Source organism: Phodopus roborovskii, unplaced genomic scaffold, assembly GCF_943737965.1.
Source record: "Phodopus roborovskii unplaced genomic scaffold, PHOROB, whole genome shotgun sequence".
NCBI lineage: Eukaryota > Metazoa > Chordata > Mammalia > Rodentia > Cricetidae > Phodopus > Phodopus roborovskii.
In genome coordinates, this window is record NW_026126469.1 from 4425461 (window position 1) to 4447539 (window position 22079).

Below are 22079 nucleotides of genomic sequence, written 5' to 3' on the forward strand. Positions count from 1 at the left end.
TGCCCTCAGGCCAGAAGAGGGCATTGGATTCCCTCAGAATGGAGTTATTAGCTTCCCTGTGGGTGCTGGGAACCAAGCCCAGGTCTTTTGTAAGAATAACAAGTGCCCTTAAGTTCTGAGCCATTTCTCTAGTCCCACTCTTAAATTTGTCCTAACTAATTAATTCGGAGGCAGGTTCTACATAATACTGGCTACCCTAGAACTCTCTAGACCAGGCTAGCCCCGAACTCACAGAGATCCAGCTGTCTCTTCACACTGCCACCCCCCCCCCCCCCCCAACACAGTCTCTCATGTAGCCCAAGCTAGCTGAAGATGACCATGAACTCCTGATCATCCTGTCTGGATCTTGCAAATGCTGAGATATAGTACTATACAGATATAGTATCACTCCTAGCTCCTTTTTGGCTTTTGTGGCAGGGTTTCACTTTGTACCTGAGGCTAGCTCTGAAATTAACAGCAACCCCTGTAGCCTCAGACTCTTCCCTCCTCTTCCTTTTCCTCCTTCCCCTACCCCCTCCCCTATTCACTCTCTCCCCCCCTCTCCCTCTCTCCCTTCCTCCCTCCCTCCTTCCCTCCTTCTTCCATCCACAGGGTCTTATGTGTTCCAGGCTGTCCTTGAACTTGCTATATAATTGAGTGTGGCCTTGAATTCTTGGTCCTTCTGTCTTCATCTGTTGAGTGTAGGCTTATGTGGTACTGGTGACCAAGCCCAGAGCTTCAAGCATGCTAGGCAAGTATTCTCCCAGCAGAGTTACCTCTCTATCCTCATAGAGGTTTGTTTCTGGGCTTTCTATGAGTTTTAGAAAAGGCTATCTTTGTGGGTGCAGGTAAGGGTATGAGTGGAGTTCAGAGAACAGCTTTAGGATGTCTATTCTCCCTCTTATTTTGTTCCATAAAGGGTCTTTTTGTTTTTTTTGTTTTTTTTTTTTTTTTTTTTTTCTTTTTTTTTTTTTTTTGTGGCTAAATACAATAGAGTATCTGGGGATTCTTTTGTCTTCACTTTTATCTCTTTGTAGCAGGGCTAGGATTTCAGACCCCTGTTCTTGGCATCTGGCTTTCATGTGGGTTCTGGAGAGTTGAACTCAAGTCTTGACTCAGTAAGCACTTTCACCTACTGAGCCATCTCTTTAGCCAGGATTCTCAGTTTTATTGTTGATACCTACCTATTTATACTAATGCTATATTGTTTACTAGGAATGTTTGTTTCATTTTTGTTCTATTTTCTTTTTTGAAAGAAGGTGTACCTCAGGCTGGCCTTGAACTCATAGGAAGTCTCTTGTCTCAACCTCTAAATGCTGAGATGTCAGGTGTGAACCACCATAGTTAGCTTATAACAAGTGTTGAAATCAGAAAATGTTAGCCTTTGGTCCCTCCTCGGAATTCCATATTGAGCTGTTCTGCTCTCCCCATTTTCTGTTTCATTATTATTATTTTATATGTATGTCTGTGTGCCTGGTGCCTACAGAGTCCAGAAGAGGGTGTCAGATCACCTGGAATTAGAGTTACAATGGTAGTGAATGGAACCTGGTCCTCTGTAAGAGAAACCAATGCTCTTAATGACTGAGTGGGCAACATTAGGCTTTTTTCAGGGATGGAACTCAGGTCACCAGAATTGCTCTGTGAGCACTTTTACTGATTGGTGAGCCAGCTCTCTGGCTCTACTCTGTTTGATAAGGTCTTTGAAATTCAGGGGGCATCTTATATTAGTAGCACAGTTCTGTTTATTTTTCAAGTATAGAGTAGTTGATGATAGTGAGTGGCTGCCTTATTTTGGGTAGTTTCATCTTTAGTTTACCCCTTTGTCACATCATTTTACTCTCTTTTGTATACTTTGCTTTTTCGATGTCCACAACACTGTTGGTCAGTAGGATTGCATTGCTAACTGCTCTTTGGCATGTACTTATGGGGGTATGTTTTGTCCACTAGATGATAGTAGCCATGCTTGTCTTTGGAATGTCTTAAAAGAAACTCTCAGGCAAGTCTAAGTCTATCCAGAAGGGATAATGCTAGTCTCTGAGGAGAACCACTTCCCTGAGTTGGCTTTATTTTTATGTCTGTCTGTCTACCTATGTATCTACCTATCTACCTACCAACCTACCGATGTTCTTGGGACGTTTGGGTATCCATGACAGATACTGCTTTTTGTTTGTTTATGACAGGTCTCTCTCTTCCCCAGTTGGGATACATGGTATTAGAGCATTCTATGTCAGGAGCTAGAGGCTTGTCCTGACTTCTTTCTGGGACCAGTGATAGATTCAGAAAGGGATGATAGATTCAGAAAGGGAAAGACCAGAGGTTGAATGGAATCTGAGGATTCTTTTTTTTCTTCCCAGAGACCTGCCTGCTTTTACCCCCTCAGTGCTGGGACTAAAGACATGAACCATCACACCCAGCATAGAAAGAGTAGGAGTTGGGTGTGATGGTCCATGGTTTAAATCTAAACCAGAGGGAGACAGAACTCTCTAAGAGTTAGAACCCCCCTCCAAAAAAAAAAAAAAAAAGGGTAGGAAGACCATACTGAATTTGTTGTATGGTGGGAAGCTTCTTCTTGAATTTAAATGTTATAAAATGGCTTTGTGGCTTGTAGAATCATACCAAGAAATGAATCTGAGATGTTTACCTTTCCCCAAACTCATTGGGTGGGCGGCCTGCCATTTTATTTGGATGGTCATCACACATGAGACCTCAGACAAATATAGATTCCTGTGGTATAGCAGGCAGTTTGGACATTATTGCATTTGCTCAATCACCTTTGAGTCCAAGCTCCCCAGAAGACACAAACATGGATACTTACAAATACTACAGGTTACATTAAAGGAGAGGGACCTTGAATAGCATAGGGGTTTTAGGCCAGTTACTCAGCCACTATTCTGCTTGTCAGACTTTCAGATGTGGATAATGATAGCACTTGCTTGTAAGACTTGCTCTAAAGCAGATGGGGTGAGATGGCAGAAAATCACTAGAATTTCAGTGAAGTAATATAGAAGTGTTTTTGCTTTTTCTTAGTTATACTGTTTGAAAACAAATATTTATAAACTAAGTAGTTTTTTGTTGTTCTTAAATGGTTTCATGTGTTGTTTTGTTTTTTTGAGATCTGTTCTCATTATGTAGCTTAGGTTGGACTTGAATTCTCTGCTTCATGTATACTTAGTCAGTATTCTATTGTTTGAAGACCACAGCAATTCTTATAAAGGAAAACATTTAGTCTTTCTCTGTTCTGACAGCCAGCTTCCAAATAAAGGCAATGAGAGTGCTTATTAATTATGAAAGCTTAGTTGATAGCTTAGACTAGTTCCTAACTAGTTCTTACAACTTAAGTCAACCCATTTCTAGTAAACTGTGTGCTGCCACATGGCTCATGGCTGTTGCCTCTCCTGTTTGTCTTGATTGTTCTCTTTCTCTTGACGTCTCTCCTTTCTCCTAGGGTCCTCTCTCTGTCTGGAAAGCCTGCCTAGTTATTGGCCATTCAACTTTTTATTAAACCACTCAGAGTAACACATCTTCACAGTGTACAAAAAGATTATTCCACAACAGGGGCTTGCTTACAGTTTTAGAGGTTTAGCCCATTATTGTGGCAGGAAGCATGGCAGTGTGCTGGCAGATTCTTTGGTGCTGGAGAAGTTGAGAGTCCTACATCTTGACTCAGCAGGAAGAAAGGAGAGAAACCCCAACATCCTGCTCACCCCAGTGACATACTTTCTTCCAACAAGGCCACACCTCCTAATCTCTCTCAAGTAACACCACACTATAATGACCAAGCATTCAAATATTTTAGTCTATTGGGGCCATTACTATTCAGACCACCACATTTTAAAATGAGTCACTTTCTTTCATATATAAAGAGAAGGTGGATAAAGTTCTTCTAGAATTATTTTATTTGTGCAATTCTGAGGATTGAAGGACTCTATCCCCCTGTGCACCACCTTGGCTAATTTACTGTTACTAGGGATGGAATTCAGGGTTTGTGCACCCCAGACAAGCACTTGCCAACATACTACACCCTCAGCCTCTTGTGTTGTTTTGGTTAGTTTGACTTTTCCTTTGTTTGTTTTGAAACAATGTTTGCTTTCTGGCCTAGGTACACATATGGGTTCTATAACCATCTTTGTATTTTGATGAATTTATCTGAGTGGCTCACTCAAGAAGACATTTACTAGCCTATAAAAAGCATGAGGATACAAATAAATTGATGTTTTGAACAAGGCTTGGATGTGCTGAGGGCTGTGAAGATTTCTGAGTTCAGAGTAAAGGGACAGCCAAGCAGAGACTAGAGTCTGACTTCAACAGATGAATTTTCCTGCTGGAAAGGTGGGAGTCTGTGATCTGTGGAGAGGACCAGGATACTTATAGAGTTTATGTAGGGTCTTGGGAATGAAGGTGTTGATGCAGCTGAAGGGGACTACTTCCAGGTCTTTGGCCCCTCCTCCTCCTTGGGACTATCTTGGAGAGACAGACAGTCTCAGCCAAACATTTCCTTTCTTTGGCTCATTTGATAGTGGTTTGAGCTAGACCAGCAATAACCTCATAGGAATTCTGTGTTTACAAGTAAGACTGTCTGTCAAGGAGTACAGGGAGTCTTGGAGCAATACCATATACTCTTTCCAAGAGCCTCTACAGGATCAAGTTGTCTGAAAACTTGTGTCCCTGCTTTTGAAGTTTTATGGCTATTTCTTGGCTTATGGACAGTCATGTGTGCTGGTACAGATTGAATAGGAGGCCAGAGAGTCTTCTTACCTGTTCAGATGCTTCATCCCCTTTCCCTCCCTCCCTCATCCCACTTCCTTCCTCCATCTCTCCCTCCGTTCCCTTCTTCCTTTCTTCCTTTTTGTTTCTTTCCAGACAGGATTTCTCTGTGTAACAGCCCTGGGTGTCTTGGAACTCACTTTGTAGACCAGGCTGGCCTTGAACTCACAGAGATCTGCTTGTTTTTGCCTCCTGAGTGTTGGGATTAAAGGTGTGATCCATCACTGCCAAACTGCTTCATGGCCTTTCTGTGCAATATTGCTTTGTTTAGAGCTTGGGGCAAGAGGATCTTTCCCCCTTCTCTTCCCTTCTCTTTAGATAGGGACTCATGGTCCCCATCTCTGGATGGCCTGGAACCAGGCTAGCCTCAGTCTTATGGAGGAAATCCATCAGTTTCTGCCTTGTTTGTGCTGGGATTACAGATGCATACTACCACTTGTGGTTTATGGAGGATCTTATAACCTACTATTACACAAGGTAGATGGAGTATTTATTGGCAGCCCTGGGGGAAGATTAATAAGTTTCTTTGTAAGATAATAATAATAATAATAATGGGCCACAGAGATGGCTCTGGAGATAAAGGCACTTGCTGCTCTTCTAGAGAAGTGAGTTCAGTTTTCCAGTACCCACGTCAGGCAGTTCACAACCAGCTGTAACAACACCTGTCATACAAATACACAGACACATATACTTAAAGCTGAAAAAAGTAAACAAATGGGGCTGGAGAGATGGCTTAGAAGTTAAGATTACTAGCTGCTCTTCCAGAGGTCCTGAGTTCAATTCCCAGCAATTACATGGTGGCTCACAACTATCTGTAATGAGATTTGGTGCCCTCTTCTGGCATGCAGGCATACATGCAGAAGGAATGCCATAAACATAATAACTAAATACATCTTTTTAAAAAGTAGTAAACAAACTGCATGTACAATATGGAGGGGTAAATTTCCTAAAAATGCATATGATATTTTTCTAGAAACTGTTTCCTCCTTAGTGTCCCAGACAGTTTCTCAGCTGCCTTCTCATAAGCCAAGTTTATCGCTAGAATGTCACATTGTTACTTGTGGCATTTTAGGCCTGTGGTGGTTAATCTTCATTGTGAAGTTGACTGGATTTAGAATCACCTAAGTATGTATGCATATGAGAGGAGGGTGGGGGAGAGATAGAGACAGTCCAAGGGTACATTTCCATAGAAGACTAAGTTGAACGACCAGCTTTGAATTGAATGAGACCATCATGAACTGGATGGAATGCAGGGATAAAGCTGAGTGCCAGCATTCTCCCACTCCTGCTTCCTGTCTGTTGTGATGTGTGTTGTTCTGCCACTTCTACTGTTAGGGTAGACTGATCTTGCTGATACTGAGAACCAAGGTAGATCCACCCTCATGTTGGGTCTCAGTTTGTTTCAGAGGGAGAATTGTGACTAATCAACTTTACCCAAAAAGATAATTTTAATTATATGCACTTTCACCAAAAATAACTTGGTCAAGCTGGATGTAGTGGCAGCTTCAATGATTCTAGTACTAGGCCAGTGTGGGCTGCACTGTGTGTCTTCCAGTCTGATTTGCACACATCAGAGCCACTTCTTTACCTACACAAATGTCTGAGGGACTGTTGCTGTGAAGAGACACCATGACCATGGCAACTCTTTTTTTTCATTTGTTTGTTTTGTTTTTTGGAACAGGTTTCTCTATAGATTTGGAGCCTGTCCTGGAAATTGCTTTGTAGACCAGGCTGATTTCAAACTCAAAGAAATCTGCCTGCTTCTGCCTCTCAAGTGCTGGGATTAAAGCTGGGCACCACCACTGCCCAGCCCTGACCACAGCAATTCTTATAAAGGAAAACCTTTAATTGGGGTGGCTTATAGTTCAGAGGTTCAGTCCATTATTATCATGGAGGAAGCATGGTGGTGTACAGGCAGACATGGAACTAGAGAAGTAGCTGGGAGGTCTTTATCTGGAATGGCAGGCAGCAGAAGAGACAGTGGACCTAGCTTGAGCATTTAAAACCCCAAAGCTCACCCCCCCCCTCCAGTGACACACTTCCCCTTACAAGGCCACACCTCCTAATAGAGTACTCCCGTGGAGGCCATTTCTATTCAAACCACGGCAACAAGGAAAGAGGCTCATAATAGTTAGTTGAGTATGGCCATGAGCCCTTGGTGAGGATAGTCTCTGCTCTTAGAGCAAAAGAGTCTCTTTGGCAGGCACAAGGAATTTGACAAACCTAGTTTCTCGTTGCTAGTACCTTTGGTGCAGGCTCTTGCTACTCCCATTTTACAAGATTGAGCATGTTCTCAGACTTGTCTCTGACTACTCTCAACTTTCCAGCTTCTTGAGAGCATGATGAATAGCAGGAAGCAGGAGGTTGATCAATTCTGGATGTGGAGTGAAGACATTTAGGAGCTCTTTTCAGCTAGCAGCCTGCAGGAGCAAGTATTTTACATGGCTATCAAAACATAAACAAGGTGCACCCTCACCCCATCCTCTACCTCTCCACTTTCATTACTACCTAAAAGTCAAAGGCAGTAGACAAAGAGGTAGCTGTCCCCAGTGGAGTTCAGAGTACAGACAGGTCAAGGTTTAGAGTGATGTAGAAAACTGTTTCTTAAAGAAAGAATTGAGGGATTGGTGAAATGGCTTGGCAGGTAAAGGCTTCCGGCATGAAGCCTAAGTTGTGATGGAAGGAGAAAACCCACTTCTGACCTTCATGGGTACACACACTTACACGCTAAACACATGAACAAGCATAAGTTATTGTTAGAGCGGGAGGGGAGAGAGGTGGAACTGGATTAGTATGTTTAAAAAAAAGAAAAGAAAAGAAAACAAAGCTTTACTAGCACAAAAAATAGACATGTCCCCCAAAATAAAATTATTATTGTTATTATTTTTGGTTTTTGAGACAGGATGTCTCTGTGTAACAATCCTTAGTGTCCTGGAACTCACTTTGTAGACCAGGTTGGCATCAAACTCATTGAGATTCACCTGCCTTTGCCTTCCTGAGCACCAGGACAAAAGGCTTGCACCACCAACACCCAGCTAAAATTATTTTTAAAAGATGTAATTGAGATTTGTGGGGATGAATCCAGGGGGTGGGGGCTGGTGGTGTAATCTTGTATTTTCCAGTGGTGCAGGGCTGCCTTCTGCACACAGATATTTTCAAGTCCACCATTCCTGTTCTAGCTAGTCTGTGTTTCTCCCCACTCTCCACCAGCTTGCCTGGCAGTTTCTGTGTTCAGTGCCTTGGTTTAGGCTACCACTTACAGCCTTAGCAGCTCACATCCTCCTAGTATGTTCTATGCTGTTCCCTCAACCTGATACCTTGATCTTTAGCTCTCTGCTAGAAGGCCTTTCTCGTCTTTTGCTCAGCCTACCCCAGTCTTCCTGAGATATTCAGTGCCTCCCTTTTCTGGTTGGGGTTAGACTGTGGGAATCTGGAGACCGAGAGTGCACGTCAGTCTTAGCTTCCAGGAAATATATTGCTTGCTATAGAGTTTTCACTTAGGCCCAGGGTGTGAGGAGGTAGGATGGAGTGTGGGAGCTATCACAATGCTGCTGGGCCTCTCCCAAACCCAGGAGTCCAAGTGTAAGAAGTGTAAGTACAGTGTAGAGAGATCCAGTTCTAGAGGTGAAGAGGGTGGAGGTCCCAAAGAGTTCATTCTTGAAGACTCTGGGGCATGGTACTGGATCATGTCAACCAACCAGTAATTAGCTCATCTTCAGGTTCCACCATTGAGCAGAGTGCTGGTCTCACCTCTGAAGACCAAGCTTTCTAGAACTCAGGAGTCTGACTCTTCTTTGACTGTTATCACTTAGTGTTCTCTGCCCCCAGTTTATCTTTGGTGGCTCTTTATAGCTTCAAAAACAAACAAACAAACACACAACAAAACCACTTATCTGTGAAGAACTTTGGAATTCTGCATTGAGAATAGAAGACCACATTGGAAACCAGGGAGGCAGAGTGATGCTGTTGGGATAAGGGCTTTGCACCAAAGCTTGGCTTGCAGGAGGGGAGGACAAAGTGTATGAGAATATCTCTCCTCCATACAGGAACAGCCACGTCGACACAAGAGTTCTTGCAAGTCCCTGAAAAATAAGGTGAACACATGAAGCTTTGGCACCACACGTGAATATTATGAATCCTCTTATAGTTTCTCCTCCAGTCTGCAAATAATAGGCTCAGAAGTATGAGAAATTTGACTGATGCCCCTCAAGATAGTTCAGTCAGTTAAAGGCATTTACTGTTTAGCCTGTTGACCTGATTTTCAGTCAGTCCCTGGTGTAAGGAGAGGATGAGTATGGGGCTGCTATGGTGCTCCTGGGCATCTTGCAAACCAGAGAGCCCAGATATGAGGAGAACAATAAGTACGGTGTGGAGGGCTCTTCAGTTCTGGAGGTGAAGAAGGTGGAAGAAAGGCCAAAGAATTAATTCTTGGGACCTCTGGGGTCATCACATTATAGAAGGATGAAATTGACTTTTGTGGATATGCTCTCTTCTGATCTCTGAATGCATACATATGAACACATACACACACACACAACACTTTAAAAAAGTTATCTCTACCTGAGCTGGGTTGTTGTACACCTTTAATACCAGCACTTAAAGAGGCAGAGGCAGGCAGATTTCTCTGAGTTGGAGGCCAGACTGGTCTATAGAGCAAGTTCCAGGATAGACAGGTATACACAGAGAATCCCTGTCTGGGGTGGGGTAGTTATCTCTGGGTGTGGGGAGAGAAAACCTAATGTAAAATAGGAGTAACAAGAAAACTTTTTTTTTTTTGTTTGTTTTTGTTTTTGTTTTTTTTTTTGTTTTTTTTTGTTTTTTTTTGTTTTTTGTTTTTTTTTTTTTGAGAAAGGGTTTGTCTGTATAACAATCCTGGATGTCTTTGAACTCACAGAGATTACCTGCCTCTGCCTCCCAAGCTCTGGGATCAAAGGTGTGCACCACCACCACTTGGCAACAACAAAATCTTAAGTCACAAATGAAGGTGTACAAGTGATATGTACTTGTAGTCCCAGGTACATGGAACCCTGGGGCTACAGGAGCACTTGAACCCAGTACTTTAGGGATATTCTGGGCCTGGGCAACATGGCAAGACTCTTCTTTTTTTAGAAGTGAGGCAGGGTAAAATTGAAGTGGCAGCAACTAAGGCTAGGTATACCTGTAATCTCAGGGCTCAAGAGAAAGAGTCAAGATTGCAAGTTCAAAGGTAGCTTCAGCTACATACAGAGGTGGGGGCAAAGAAAGAGGGCTGAGCCAAGTGTTGGTGGTGCACTTCTTTAATCCCAGCACAAGAGCTAGTTCCAGGACAGGCTCCACAGCTCCACAGGGAAATCCTGCCTCAAAACAAACAAACAAACAGAAGGAGGGCTGGTAGGTGAGATAGTTCAGTGGGTGAGAGTGCTTACTGCTGAGCCTGTTGACGGAATGTAATCCCCTGGAGCCCACAGGTGGAAGAACAGAAGTGACCTTTGACCGCCACATTACAATATGTGTGCACACACATGTCCATTCACACAAAGTGGTTTTTTCTTTTTCTTTTGTTTTTCAAGACAGGGTTTCTCTGTGTAACAGTCCTGGCTCTCCTGGAACTTGCTTTGTAGACCAGGCTGGCTTTGAACTCACAGAGATCTGCCTGCCTCCGCTTCCCAAGTGCTAGGATTCATGGTGTTCACCACCATCAACCTGCTGGCTCTGAGGTTCTAACTCAGGTTGTTAGGTTTTTGATTTAAGTCCCTTTACCCACTGAGCCATCTCATCAGCTCATGATTTGTTTTTAATGGGTGAATTTGGGGAGGATATACACATTCAGATCATTGCAGCTATACAATATAATTCAAGTTTTAAAATGTATAATTTCTAGTGGTAAACCAAATAGGAGCTATAGCCTCTAAGTGATACAGACGTGAGGTATAGGTCTGTGGATGGTGATATTCTCTTAATGAATGTTAATAGTGAGGGAAGAGTTGCATATTGAGGGAAAATTAGGTCCTTGGTTTCTCTCTCCACCCCCCCCCCCAGTACTTTCAGCTTTACTATAAATAGTATAGCTACTCTTTAAAAAAAAAAAAAAAAAAAAAAAAAAAGCCAGTCTATTTGTCCTAGTTGTTTGTACGGCTGTTATGAGGCTGTATGGCCAAGGCGATGTCTAGAAGAAAAAGTTTATTAGGGTTTATAGTTCCAAAGGGTGAGTCCATGACCATCATGGGAGCAGGCAGGTAGTCAGGAGGGCATGGTATTGGTATTCAAAGCCCATCCCCAGTGACACACCTTCTCCAACAAGGCCACATACCCCAGTCTTTCTACAACAGTTCCACCAACTTCAGACCAAGCATTCAAACAGCTTATGGGGCCTTCTCATTCAAACCACCTTACCACTGAAAAAATAATAAGGCTGTTAGGACATTGATTTCAAACCTTTTCAAAGTTTACTGAGCATCTTATCTAGAGATACTGGCTGGTTGTTGGATTTATTTTTTGTGTTGCAGGCCTTCAGTTGATGTACCTTTGGGAATAATTATTGAAAGCAGCCCTGGCTTCACCATAGATGTATGGACTATGATATGTTTATTTTGATCTGTTCCCTCCTCCCCTTTTCTTTTAGGACAACCCTCCATATGACAAGGGGGCCTTCAGAATTGAAATCAACTTCCCAGCAGAGTATCCATTCAAACCACCCAAGATCACATTTAAAACAAAGATCTACCACCCTAACATTGATGAGAAGGGGCAGGTCTGTCTGCCGGTAATTAGTGCTGAAAACTGGAAGCCAGCTACCAAGACTGACCAAGGTGAGCCTTTCTTCTCACTGCCTTGGAGAGGGATCTTTTCTGGGAATACTGCTTTGTGATGGGTGTTTGAAGTTTTTCTCTAATACCCTACCAAACAGAGTGAGAAATACTACCTCAGCAACTCAAGTGCACATAAAGTACTGCTGAGACCCCAGCAGTCCTGTGCGGCTGCCTGGTCTCAGCTCGAGTGTTAACTGTGCAGGGGCACTGGCCCTGGATGTGCTGAAGGTTTGTGATACTGCCTAGCTAGAGAAAGAAAGCGAGGGTACTATTGGATCCTCTTGGAATCACTTCAAAGAAAGGTTAGTTATTAAGGACATTCCAGATGACCAGAAGGGCTTAAGTGAAGTCCTTTAGCTCCCATTAGGTTGTTTTGGGGGTTCAGGACAAGATACAGTCAGACTTAGGTAGCATCCCTGTGAAAGCACGTTGTTGGCTACAGTGTCTATAGTTTTTAGAGTGAAATGTGGCTTGGTGTGTCCATGCTCATTGTTCTTAGAAAAAAAAAAAGTATTTGATTCTGTGTGTGTCATGATTGTTCTTCTGCTTGTCCCTTTCTTGCTACTTCAGGAGAGAGACTTCATTGATTTTGTCTAGTGTCATTCATATACTTAGACTTTATGAAACAATAGCTTTCACACATTGGTCTGGAACTCTCTTCGTAGTCTAGGCTGTAGTCAGGATGCTTCTACCTGAACTTCCATATTGATTACGCATATACACTGCCACACCTGGTTCCAATTTTTATTAGTTCCAGACTTGCTTTTGAAGTTCTAATTTTTGTGTTTTGGTTACTTTCTACTAAGTAATTGAAGCTGTGTAACATTAGATCAGATTATAGAGAGTGGATGGAGGTGGTATTAGTGAGACTGCAGGTGGCTTTTCCTTTCTGGTGGAAGGAAGCCCTGGAAGATGGAGATGCTCACATCTTAGCAATAATCCTCATGAAACTGACTATCAGGTTCCAGCAGTTGAAAGGAACAGATGATATATGTCCAATTAGAGGGCAGTTTCTAGCAGGATTCATGTTCAGCAGTACACAAGAGTACTTACTGATGCTTAGGATGGGTTGGTTGAATTCTCAGCTCAGTGGCCTGATTGTTTTCCTGTACAGACTCTTGGCTGTGTTGGAAGCCTGATCCTCATTTGTACACTATCATGTCAATCCTCACAACTTCCAGAGACTTTGCTGAGCTAAGTCTTTACTCAGTCACCTTGCCTGGGGAGAGGTGCTTCTATACCACGCCCTCTGGCCCTGGCCAGTTTAAGGCCTCCTCCTTTACCTGAGAATTGATGGCATGAAGATCAGGGCCAGGAAGCTCTCAGGCCTGGGTGCAGATACTCCTAGTACTATTTTATCTTCACAGTTAGAGGTATAGCCTGCTGCAGTTTCTGGTCAGGGCTATGCCCCTCCCTCCAAAGATTAGGGCTAGCTTTCCTTTTGAGTTTTTCAAGTCAAGGTTTCTCTATGTAGCTATGGCTTTGCTGGAACTCACTGTAGAACAGTCTGGCCTCAAATTCAGAGAGATCATCTGCCTCTGTTCCCACCCTCTCTACCCCCCAAGTGCTGGGATCAAAAGTGTGCACCACCAGTGCCCTGCATTTTGGGGTAATTTTCCTATTTTGTAAAATATAGTTACTGGTTATTAAGAATTTCATTTCAAGTATAGTGACAGAATTGTTTTTGTGATCTGGAACAGCTTGTGGTTTCTTCCTAGAAAAAATTAATTGCTTATAGTCTTTGTAGCATGGCTTTGAGTCTGTCCTCTCAATCAACAATAGCACTTGATGTCATATTGTATTTTCTGTTAACTGTGGCTGTATTAATAACCCCTATTGAAACTTAGTGGCTTGTTGCTGAAGAGATGGTTCATTGGAAGCAGTTTCCAGAGGACCTGGAGTCAATTTTCAGCACCCTTAGCATCATCCTTTTCATCATCCTATATCATCTTTCTTTTTTGATGTCTTATAGTTCTGCTGTATTTCCTAAAGTTGTGAAGTGAACTTGTTTCTTTTTTTTTTTTTTTTTTCCCTTTTTGGTTTTTTGAGATAAGGTTTCTGTGTGTAGGTTTGGAGCCTCTCCTGGCACTTGCTTTGTAGACCAGGCTGGCCTTGAACTCAGAGATCCGGCTGCCTCTGCCTCCCAAGTGCCGGGATTAAAGGTGTGCGCCACCATTGCCCCCCTGTGAACTCCTTCCTTCCTTCCTCCCTCCCTCTCTCTCTCTCTCCCTCCCTCCCTCCCTCCCTCCCTCCCTCTCTCTCTCTCCCTCCCTCCCTCCCTCCCTCCCTCCTCTCCTCTCCTTTCCCTTCCCCTTTCCTTTTTTTTTTTTTTTTTTTTTTTTTTGGTTTTTCAAGACATGGTTTCTCTGTGGTTTTAGAGGCTGTCCTGGAACTAGAGCTTGTAGACCAGGCTGATTTCTAACTCACAGAGATCCACCTGCCTCTGCCTTCCAAGTGCTGGGACTAAAGGCATGTGCCACCAACGCCCGGTGATAAATCTTTTTTAAAAAGAAAAGTAAGACTATTGAAGTAAAGTTAAAATGCTCTTAACATAGATGGAGAGATGAGTTCAGTTCCCATCTGCAACTCCACAGCTCTAGGGGATCTGATGTCCTTTTCTGGCCCCTGAGGTCACCTGCATAAATGTGTGCATTTTAATACTTGGCACACAAAATTAAGCATAGTGGAAAAGCAATTAAAAAAAAAAAAAAAAAAAAAAAAACCCAAACCTTCCTGTGATCCAGCAGGTTAACTCTTAGTTGTATGTGCCTCCCAAAAATGAAGTATGGATCCACACAAACTTTATATGTGTTCATGAGTGCATGTCACAGCATGCATACAGAGGTCAGAGTACAACTTGAGGGAGTCAGTTCTCTCCTTACCTCCCACATATGAATGCCAGGGATTAAGCTTGGAGGCAAGAGCATTTATCTGCCATTTGAGCACCCCTCTGTCCTGAAACACTTGTATTAATGTTTGTGGCAGCTTTATCCATATTAGGCACAAAGGAGAAACAGTTAAAATAAATGGATATACATAATGTGGTGTCTGGTCTGCTTTCTATTGCTGAGACAAAGACATATGACCAAAAGCAACTTAGGGAGGAAAGGGTTTATTTCAGCCTACAGCTCACAATTAATCCATCATGAAGGGAAGTCAGAGCAGAAGCCAGGGGTGGTAGCTCACACCTTTAGTCCCAGCACTCTAGAGACAGAGGCAGGCGGCTTTCTGAGTTCCAGGACAGCCAAGGCTACACACACAGAGGGCCTTGAAGTAGAGACCGTGGAAGAGTACTGCTTACTGGCTTGCTCCTTGTGGCTTGTTCAGTTTGCTTTCTTACAGATCCCAGCACTGTCTGCTCAGGGATGGCACAGCCCAGAGTGAGCTGGGTCCTCCCACATCAACCATTAATCAAGAAAATGCTCTATAGACTCGCCTACAGGCCAGTCTGGTGGAGGCATTTTCTCAGATGACCCTGGCCTGTGTCAAACTGACTAAATAAATAAAAGTGGTATTCCTATACAATGACATACTGTGTAGCCATACAAAAATAATAATAAAGTATGGATCCATGGTGGAAGATTAACAAACTTTTCAAATAGTATATACTATATGAAACAGTGGCTTACAAACAAAGAGAACATGTAGTGTGACTAGCTTCAAGCTGAAGTGTAGTGTCATGTAGTGTTTTTTTGTTTGTTTTGTTTTTTCCCTTCAAGACAGGGTCTCTCTATCTTTGGAGCCTGTCCTAGAACTTGACGCTCTGTTAACCAGGCTGGCTTTGAACTTACAGAGATTCATCTGTCTCTGCCTCCTGAGTGCTGGGACTAAAGGCGTGTGCCACCACCCAGCTGTCATCTGCTTTTAAGCGAAGTAATTTCAGCTGTGAAGCCACCCCATCTAGTTACAGATTATGATTTGGGAATTTGTATGCTTTGTGATCTCTCAGTCTATACAACATTTTTTTTTTGGTGGTAAATCCTGCTTTCCTGTAGTTCCTCTGAGGTGGGCTCATTACTCATAGACAGTACAACTTCATAATGTGCTTCTTTCTTTCTCATGCTTAGAAATGCCCTAACTGAGCAAAGTATGTCACACCAGATCGGAGTCAGGACCTACCGCCCACGTGTCTCCAGACACGACTGTCTGGAGAAGTGATTCTATATACAGACACACACAGATGTGGACAGGCCTCTATCTCCAGAGCACAGGAGAATGGGGCTAATGGGGGCCAGGAGATCGAGATGTTCTGGGCTGTCCAGAAAATTATCTGTACTAGCCATATTTTCTGTTTTGAATGAATGAATTTATTAAGTGTACAGAAAGCCAAAGTAGAAGAATAAATAGTGTTGGGTGGCAGGTACTTACTGTTAGTCCTAGAATTTGGGAGGCAGAAGAAGCAGGAGTATCTCTGTACATTCAAGGCCAGCCTGGCTTATTTAGTGAGTTCCAGGTCAGCCACTGCTGCATAGTGAGACCCTGTCTAGAAACATCGGGGTATCTATTGGGGGAGGGGGCGGTCCTTTTTTTTTTTTTTTTTTAAACATTATTAGTTCTTTGTGAAATTTACATCACATACCCCAGTTCCACTCACCTCCCAGTCCCCTCATATCCTCCCTTGATCCCTGCAGTGTCCCCCCCCCAAAAGAAAATTTTAAAAAGTCAAATCAAAATATAGCAAGCAAACAAACACAAGAGTAAAGCAAAACACCCAAGCCTTCTTTGTTTCTGTATCTCTCCTGCCTCTCCAGCACATCTTCATTCATTCTGGTGGACTTGGGAGCGGTGTGGCACATAGTATACCATTTTGTCTAGTCAGCTTTCCTAGCAAATATTTGTACGTTCAAGGCCTCTGGTTTCTGACAAGGGGTGTCTTTGTCTTTAAAGGTAGCCAGTTGGAGTCTGCAAGAGAGAGTCCCAGGCAAAACAGTCTCCTCAAGTGAGACTTCCATATAAAAAAAATAAGTAGCAGATAGAGAAAGCATCTAATCAGGTGCTTACAACAGAAACTGTTGGGAAGTTGAGATGTCAGCTGGAGTTCTTAATTGAGCTTTCCATGGCTGAGTTTCCCAGAGCTGAACTTCCTGCTTTCCACCTCTCTTTCCCATTGCAGGCATTTTTATATCATGAGATAAACAGTAATAGTAACTTGTATTGGAAATTGTCCATCGTCTAGCTGTTCTCAAGTACACAGCATGTTTACTTAGGCTGTCTTGCTGTTCTTGCTCCCTGTCATGAGTACTATGGTACGTCCTTAGATAGAGGACCTCTGAGAACACGTGACATGATGGTGCTTGGTTCTGAAATTGGAGGGACAACCCACCCCTCTTCCAGAGCTAGCTCTCAGTTCAAAACAACATAGGACAGTTTACCAATAGAATGTACATTCCACTAAGTTTCAGGGCTGGAAGGCTTCTCTGAGGCTGGGGATCAGTCAGCTTTTAGCTATCATGTGCAGAAGAGATGGTTTAGTTTTGGTGGTCAGAATAAACAGAAGGCCACCACTCTGTTTTTAACACACATCATGGGCATGGGATGTAGCTCACTAGGGACAGAGCCAGCCTTGCATTCATAAAACTTGATTCCAGAACACCAGACAGAGTGGCACTGGGCTATACCCCAACACTTAGCAAGGCCAGGAACCTGATTGAAGTCATTCTCTGACTCAGTGTTTGAGTCTGTGCAGAGGCTACAGTTTCTCTCCTGAGGTTTGCTATTTCTGAGTCTGTTTTAATTAACCCCAGTGCCTTCTCCTTCTTTTGGCAGTAATCCAGTCCCTCATAGCACTGGTGAATGACCCCCAGCCTGAGCACCCACTCCGAGCTGACCTAGCTGAAGAATACTCTAAGGACCGTAAAAAATTCTGTAAGAATGCTGAAGAGTTTACAAAGAAATATGGGGAAAAACGACCTGTGGACTAAAATCTGCCATGAGTGATTCCAGCAAGTTTGAGCAGAGCCCCCGAGCAGTGTATCCAGATACCCCTCAAAGCAGGACTCTGTGGAAAATTGACACGTGCCACCACCTGGTGTCCGCTTGTGGCAGTTACTAACTTTCTACAGTTTTCTTAATCAAAAGTGGTCTAGGTAACCTGTAAAGAAGGATTAAAAAATTCACATGTTCTAGTTCTGCTTGCTTTGTTTTAAAAATCACTGCTTTAGTCTACTCCAAAAGAATGGCATTTCTTCTCTTGCCCAGATTCTCCCAGAGTTACAGTTAGCCCAGAAGGCTTAAAAAAAGTTGTGGTTCCCTGTCCTTTGCCCTCTGTCCTTCACTTCCCACAGAAGCTGCAGCGCTAGCAGCTCTTCTCCTGTGCCACACTGCCTGTGGATGATAGCTCAAGTCCCCCTCATGCCACCTTATTAGTGTCCTTTTAACAAATTATAAAACAATACCAATACCCTACCCCCCAAAAAAAGAATGTCTGTGCAAAGGGTAGCTGCTTTTACATAAAATCTTAGCAAAGTGATTCTACAGTAACAGTCTTAACGGGCAGATCCCAAGCTCTGTACCCGTGGTCAGGCTGTGTCAGGACTTTGTAGAGAACCCTGCAATACCAGATTTGTGGTGGCCTTAGAGGGAGGGTCTGCCAGTACAGAACGCCGTGCACTTGTGTGCTGAATCTCTTCAGTCCGCAGTTCTCCCTGCCGCTGTGCTGGACGACCTGCTGGTTATCACAGGCAAAGCAAAAGCCAGAATATTCTTTTGAAAGCTCAAGCTTCTCCACCACTGATCTCTGCTGAGGTGTGCCAAGGAGCCCCCCACTCCTCAGCACAGCAGGCCACCATTGTCTCCCTCCGCATGGTTTACCTTTTGTGGCATCGGCATTGGTGGCTTCTGCTTTGTAACCAGCTGCCCCTTCCTCAGAGCAGCTGCTGGTGCAGCCCAGGAACAGGATGGCCTTCCCTCCCTCTGGACTCAGCCTCCCAGAGTCAAGCTCCACTTGAAGCTCACTCAGTAATATCCTTTTAATGTGTTTTATATTGTTTTCATTGCCTTTTTTTTTTTTTTTTTTTTTTTTTTGGTAGAAATAAAATTTGACCTTAGAATTTATCAAATGAACTTTGTCAAGATTTGAATGTTAATGTCTTTTCAAGGCAAGTGGAGCTGTCCTTGAAGCAGTAGTGACACCCCGAGGAAGCTGTTGGTCTGACAGCCTACGTTCACCAACTCTGCTCATAGGGGGTCTAAATCCTGTGCAGAAGATTGCCTCAAGAAATCTTGCTTCCTGCTTTAACCTTAGTTCTTAACTTCAGGGCTACCTAGGGTTCACAGACTTGGAAAACAGCTCTGGGTTTTGCTTATAACGAATTGAGACAAGTCCTCTCAGGCAGTGTAACACTATTTAGTTTTCCAAGTGTTTGGCTCCTGTGGTGCATAAATGAACTATGCTTTAGTTCTAGGTATGCATGGGGCAGGTTTCTGGAGACTTCATATGTGCCCAGGATGGCCAGAACACTGGGCCTGTGTGTCTATGTCTGTCTCTTCATTGGCAGAAAAGTGACAATGGATTTTATTTCATTCACATTCAGATTTGTAATAAAATGCCAAATTCTGTCAGAAATTGTCCAAACAAACCACCTCTTGTTCTTGTTGCTTTTCTGAATCTAGAGATAGTCCAACTGTCTCACTGCTTAGCTCTACCTGCCTGTTATCCCTCACTGCTCTCTGCTCACTATGGGAGGGTACTCTCATGCCGGCAGCCCCTCTCAGGGACTTTCAGCCCCAGTATTGACAACCATGGCCTGCCCTGGAAGCAGAGGCCTGGCTTGGAGTCAGTGGTGTCCCTCTGGGCTTGCATGCCTTGCTCTTTCCAGCCCTTCCCTGGAGCAGGCTGTGAGCAAGCTGGCAGGTAGCCCTGGCTGTTCCAAACTGAAGAGCTGGCTCCTCTGGAGAAGGGGAGATTTGTGGAGCAGCCAGACACCCACCCACCCCTGACACACAAGTTGGCTCAGGAATTCATATCCCCCTGGTTCCTTGAAGTGCCCAGGTCTTGTCCTGCTCTTTCCATGATGGCAGAGAATAGGCTTTCTAAAATGCTGTGACCCCCATTCTGTCCTTAATAAAAATGTTCTCAGACACTAGTTTGGGTGTATGGGTTTCTTCTTTTGGGGATGGACATTGCTGGGGGTCTAGAGGGAGTAGTGTCTAGGCCTCTGATCTCTTCTCCACTTACTAGCCTTTAAAAGGCATCCAAGTGGGTCTGCCTTGCCGGGTACAAGTAAATAGGGCAGTAAATACTGGGAAAGTGCAGACTGAAGACTATGTATCCTTGAATCATAGTCATATCTGGAAACTCACTGCAGGTTTAATGGGAATACTGCCTGGAGTATCGTTTTACTTTGGCTTCCAGACATTCCTGGAGCATTGCAGGCTTTGAACTCAGTCCTCTTAGCCACTATCCCTCTCAACCTTGGTTTCCTTCTACTAAGTATTTTTTTCATAAGTTCCATGCCCACTTCCTCCAGACTGTTAAAACTTCCAGTCCTGTAGCTGAGACCCATAGTTCCTTTATTGCTCCATATGCAGCGGGTAAGCCATTCAGCTTTTGTTTGGCATTTCACTTCCTCTAGTCCTAAGAGATGTGTCCCCCACACACCTTTGCAGTCTAGTCTAAGGAGAAGTCAATTTGATTTTTTCTGCCCTGCAAACAGCACTATCCCCAGACAGCAAAGCTGAGAAGGACTGACACAATGCAACATGGTGCCCAATCCAGGCCATGCCTAGTAAACTGCATTTCCTGGATGACTCTGGAAAGCAGACAGTATAGACCACTTACCAGGGCCCTGCTCAAGGTCTACTGAAGGAAGCTGCCTCTAGAGAACACCCCCCCCCCCCTCCAGTGTGCTTTGCCATTTGTAGGCTGGGTGGTGCACCAGAGCACAGCAGAGCCTTTTCCTGAGCACTCCATTGTAGCAGCACACTCCTAGGAGCTATCCCTGTACTAGGCCTTCACCAGCAGCCAACAAGAGTATGTGCCCACACCACAGGAATTAAGGTGAGGTGAATGGTACACAGCATGGGGATCAAACTTAATATTCTGGGTCAGACATGTTGGACCTGCCCAAGTCAAGGTCCAGCCTGCCCAAGTCAAGGTCCAGAAAGGTTAAAATAGACTGAAGCCAGTCAAGAGAGGAGGAGCAGAACCCTCAGAAAGTCACAAGGTCTTAACAGGCAGTCGAAAGCTTGCTTCCCCAACCCCCAGTTCCAGAATGGATGCAGGCCATGTCAGCTAAGTTCAAATCCCTGCTCTGCCAACCCCCATTAAATTGATGGAAAGCTTACACAGCATGCTTGAAACTCTAGAGCTTAATCCTAAAAACTATGTAAACTGGGAGTGATGATGCAGTTGTAATCCCAGTATTGGGGAGTGGAAGCAGGAATATCAGTTCAATGTCATCCTTGGCAATATAATCTCAAGACAGTCTAGTTGTTTTGCCTACCATGAATGTGTGCAACTATAGGCTCAATACCCAGAACCAAAAAAAGGATCATGTGCTATTCCAACTGCATTTCCATCTTCCAAAGTAGTGTAAGGTTATGTTCCACCACTTTCCCAGCTACTCCCTGCCATCAGAACATCCATATGTATTAGATGTAGCTAGAATCTCAGCTTCTCATTTCTGTAGAAGACTACCTTCCCCAGAAAAATGTAAACATACCTACAAGCTTGCAGAGCCTCTTTCAATCTGTTTTCTGAAGCAGCTTACATATAAGTTTCCCCTCCCCGTTTCCCCCCCCCCAATTTAGATGACTGAAACTACACATACTATAGAATATAGTCCCCCCCCAATTTAGATGACTGAAACCTACACACACTGTAGAATATAGTATGTGTGTGGGTGTGTGGCTAGCTGAGGGAGAACTTTTCTTTCCACCAGACCTGAGGAATAAACATGAGAGCTGTTATGCACTGCGCCAACATGCTGCCCTCAGATAATCTTTTAAAGTCAAAATCATGGATTCTAATGAGGATCTTTGTTTCCCTCCACTTTAAAAGAGAGAAGTGTAAGTGTTGCTGGGCACAGCGGCACCTGCTTTAGGTCCCAGCCACTGACAGAGGAGGATCTCTTGAGCCCTAGGGTCAAAGGCCAGCCTGAGCAACGTGTCAAGACCCTCATTTAAAAAACGAAATGCAGATACCACTGCCCAACACAAGTGCACACATTTTTTTAACCAAAGGATTTAAAACGTGTAAGCATGGGGGCTAGATAGATGGTTCAGTGGTTAAGAGCACTGGCTCCTATTCCAGAGGACTTGGGTTCAGTTCTCAGCACCCACATGGCAGCTCACAACTGCCTGTAACTCCAAGATCTGACGCACAGATGTACATGCAGACAAAACACCAATGCAAATAAAGTAAAAATAAGTTAAAACGAAAGATTACACTGGTACATCCTTTTTAAAAAAAAAAAGAAAAAGAAAAATCATGTAAGCAGGAGCAAAATTAGAAAGTGAAGATATTTTTGCACAACTTGGTCTGAGCCTCAAAGGAGTTCTCTGTGCCCCACTTATTTCTTCGAAGGATGCCTGGACACTTTATAAACA

At 43.7% G+C, this 22079-nt stretch overlaps 1 protein-coding gene across 1 annotated transcript in view; it reads left to right on the plus strand.

Annotated features, from left to right (window-relative positions):
• Ube2l3 (ubiquitin conjugating enzyme E2 L3) overlaps positions 1-19108 on the plus strand; it is a 40935-nt gene extending 21827 nt beyond the window's left edge. Inside the window, exons 3-4 of the mRNA XM_051191109.1 lie at positions 11345-11531; positions 17298-19108. Coding sequence (XP_051047066.1) covers positions 11345-11531; positions 17298-17452 — 342 coding nt within the window. The 3' untranslated portion in view covers positions 17453-19108. The remainder of the gene's footprint in view (positions 1-11344; positions 11532-17297) is intronic.
• Positions 19109-22079: the final 2971 nt, after the last annotated feature.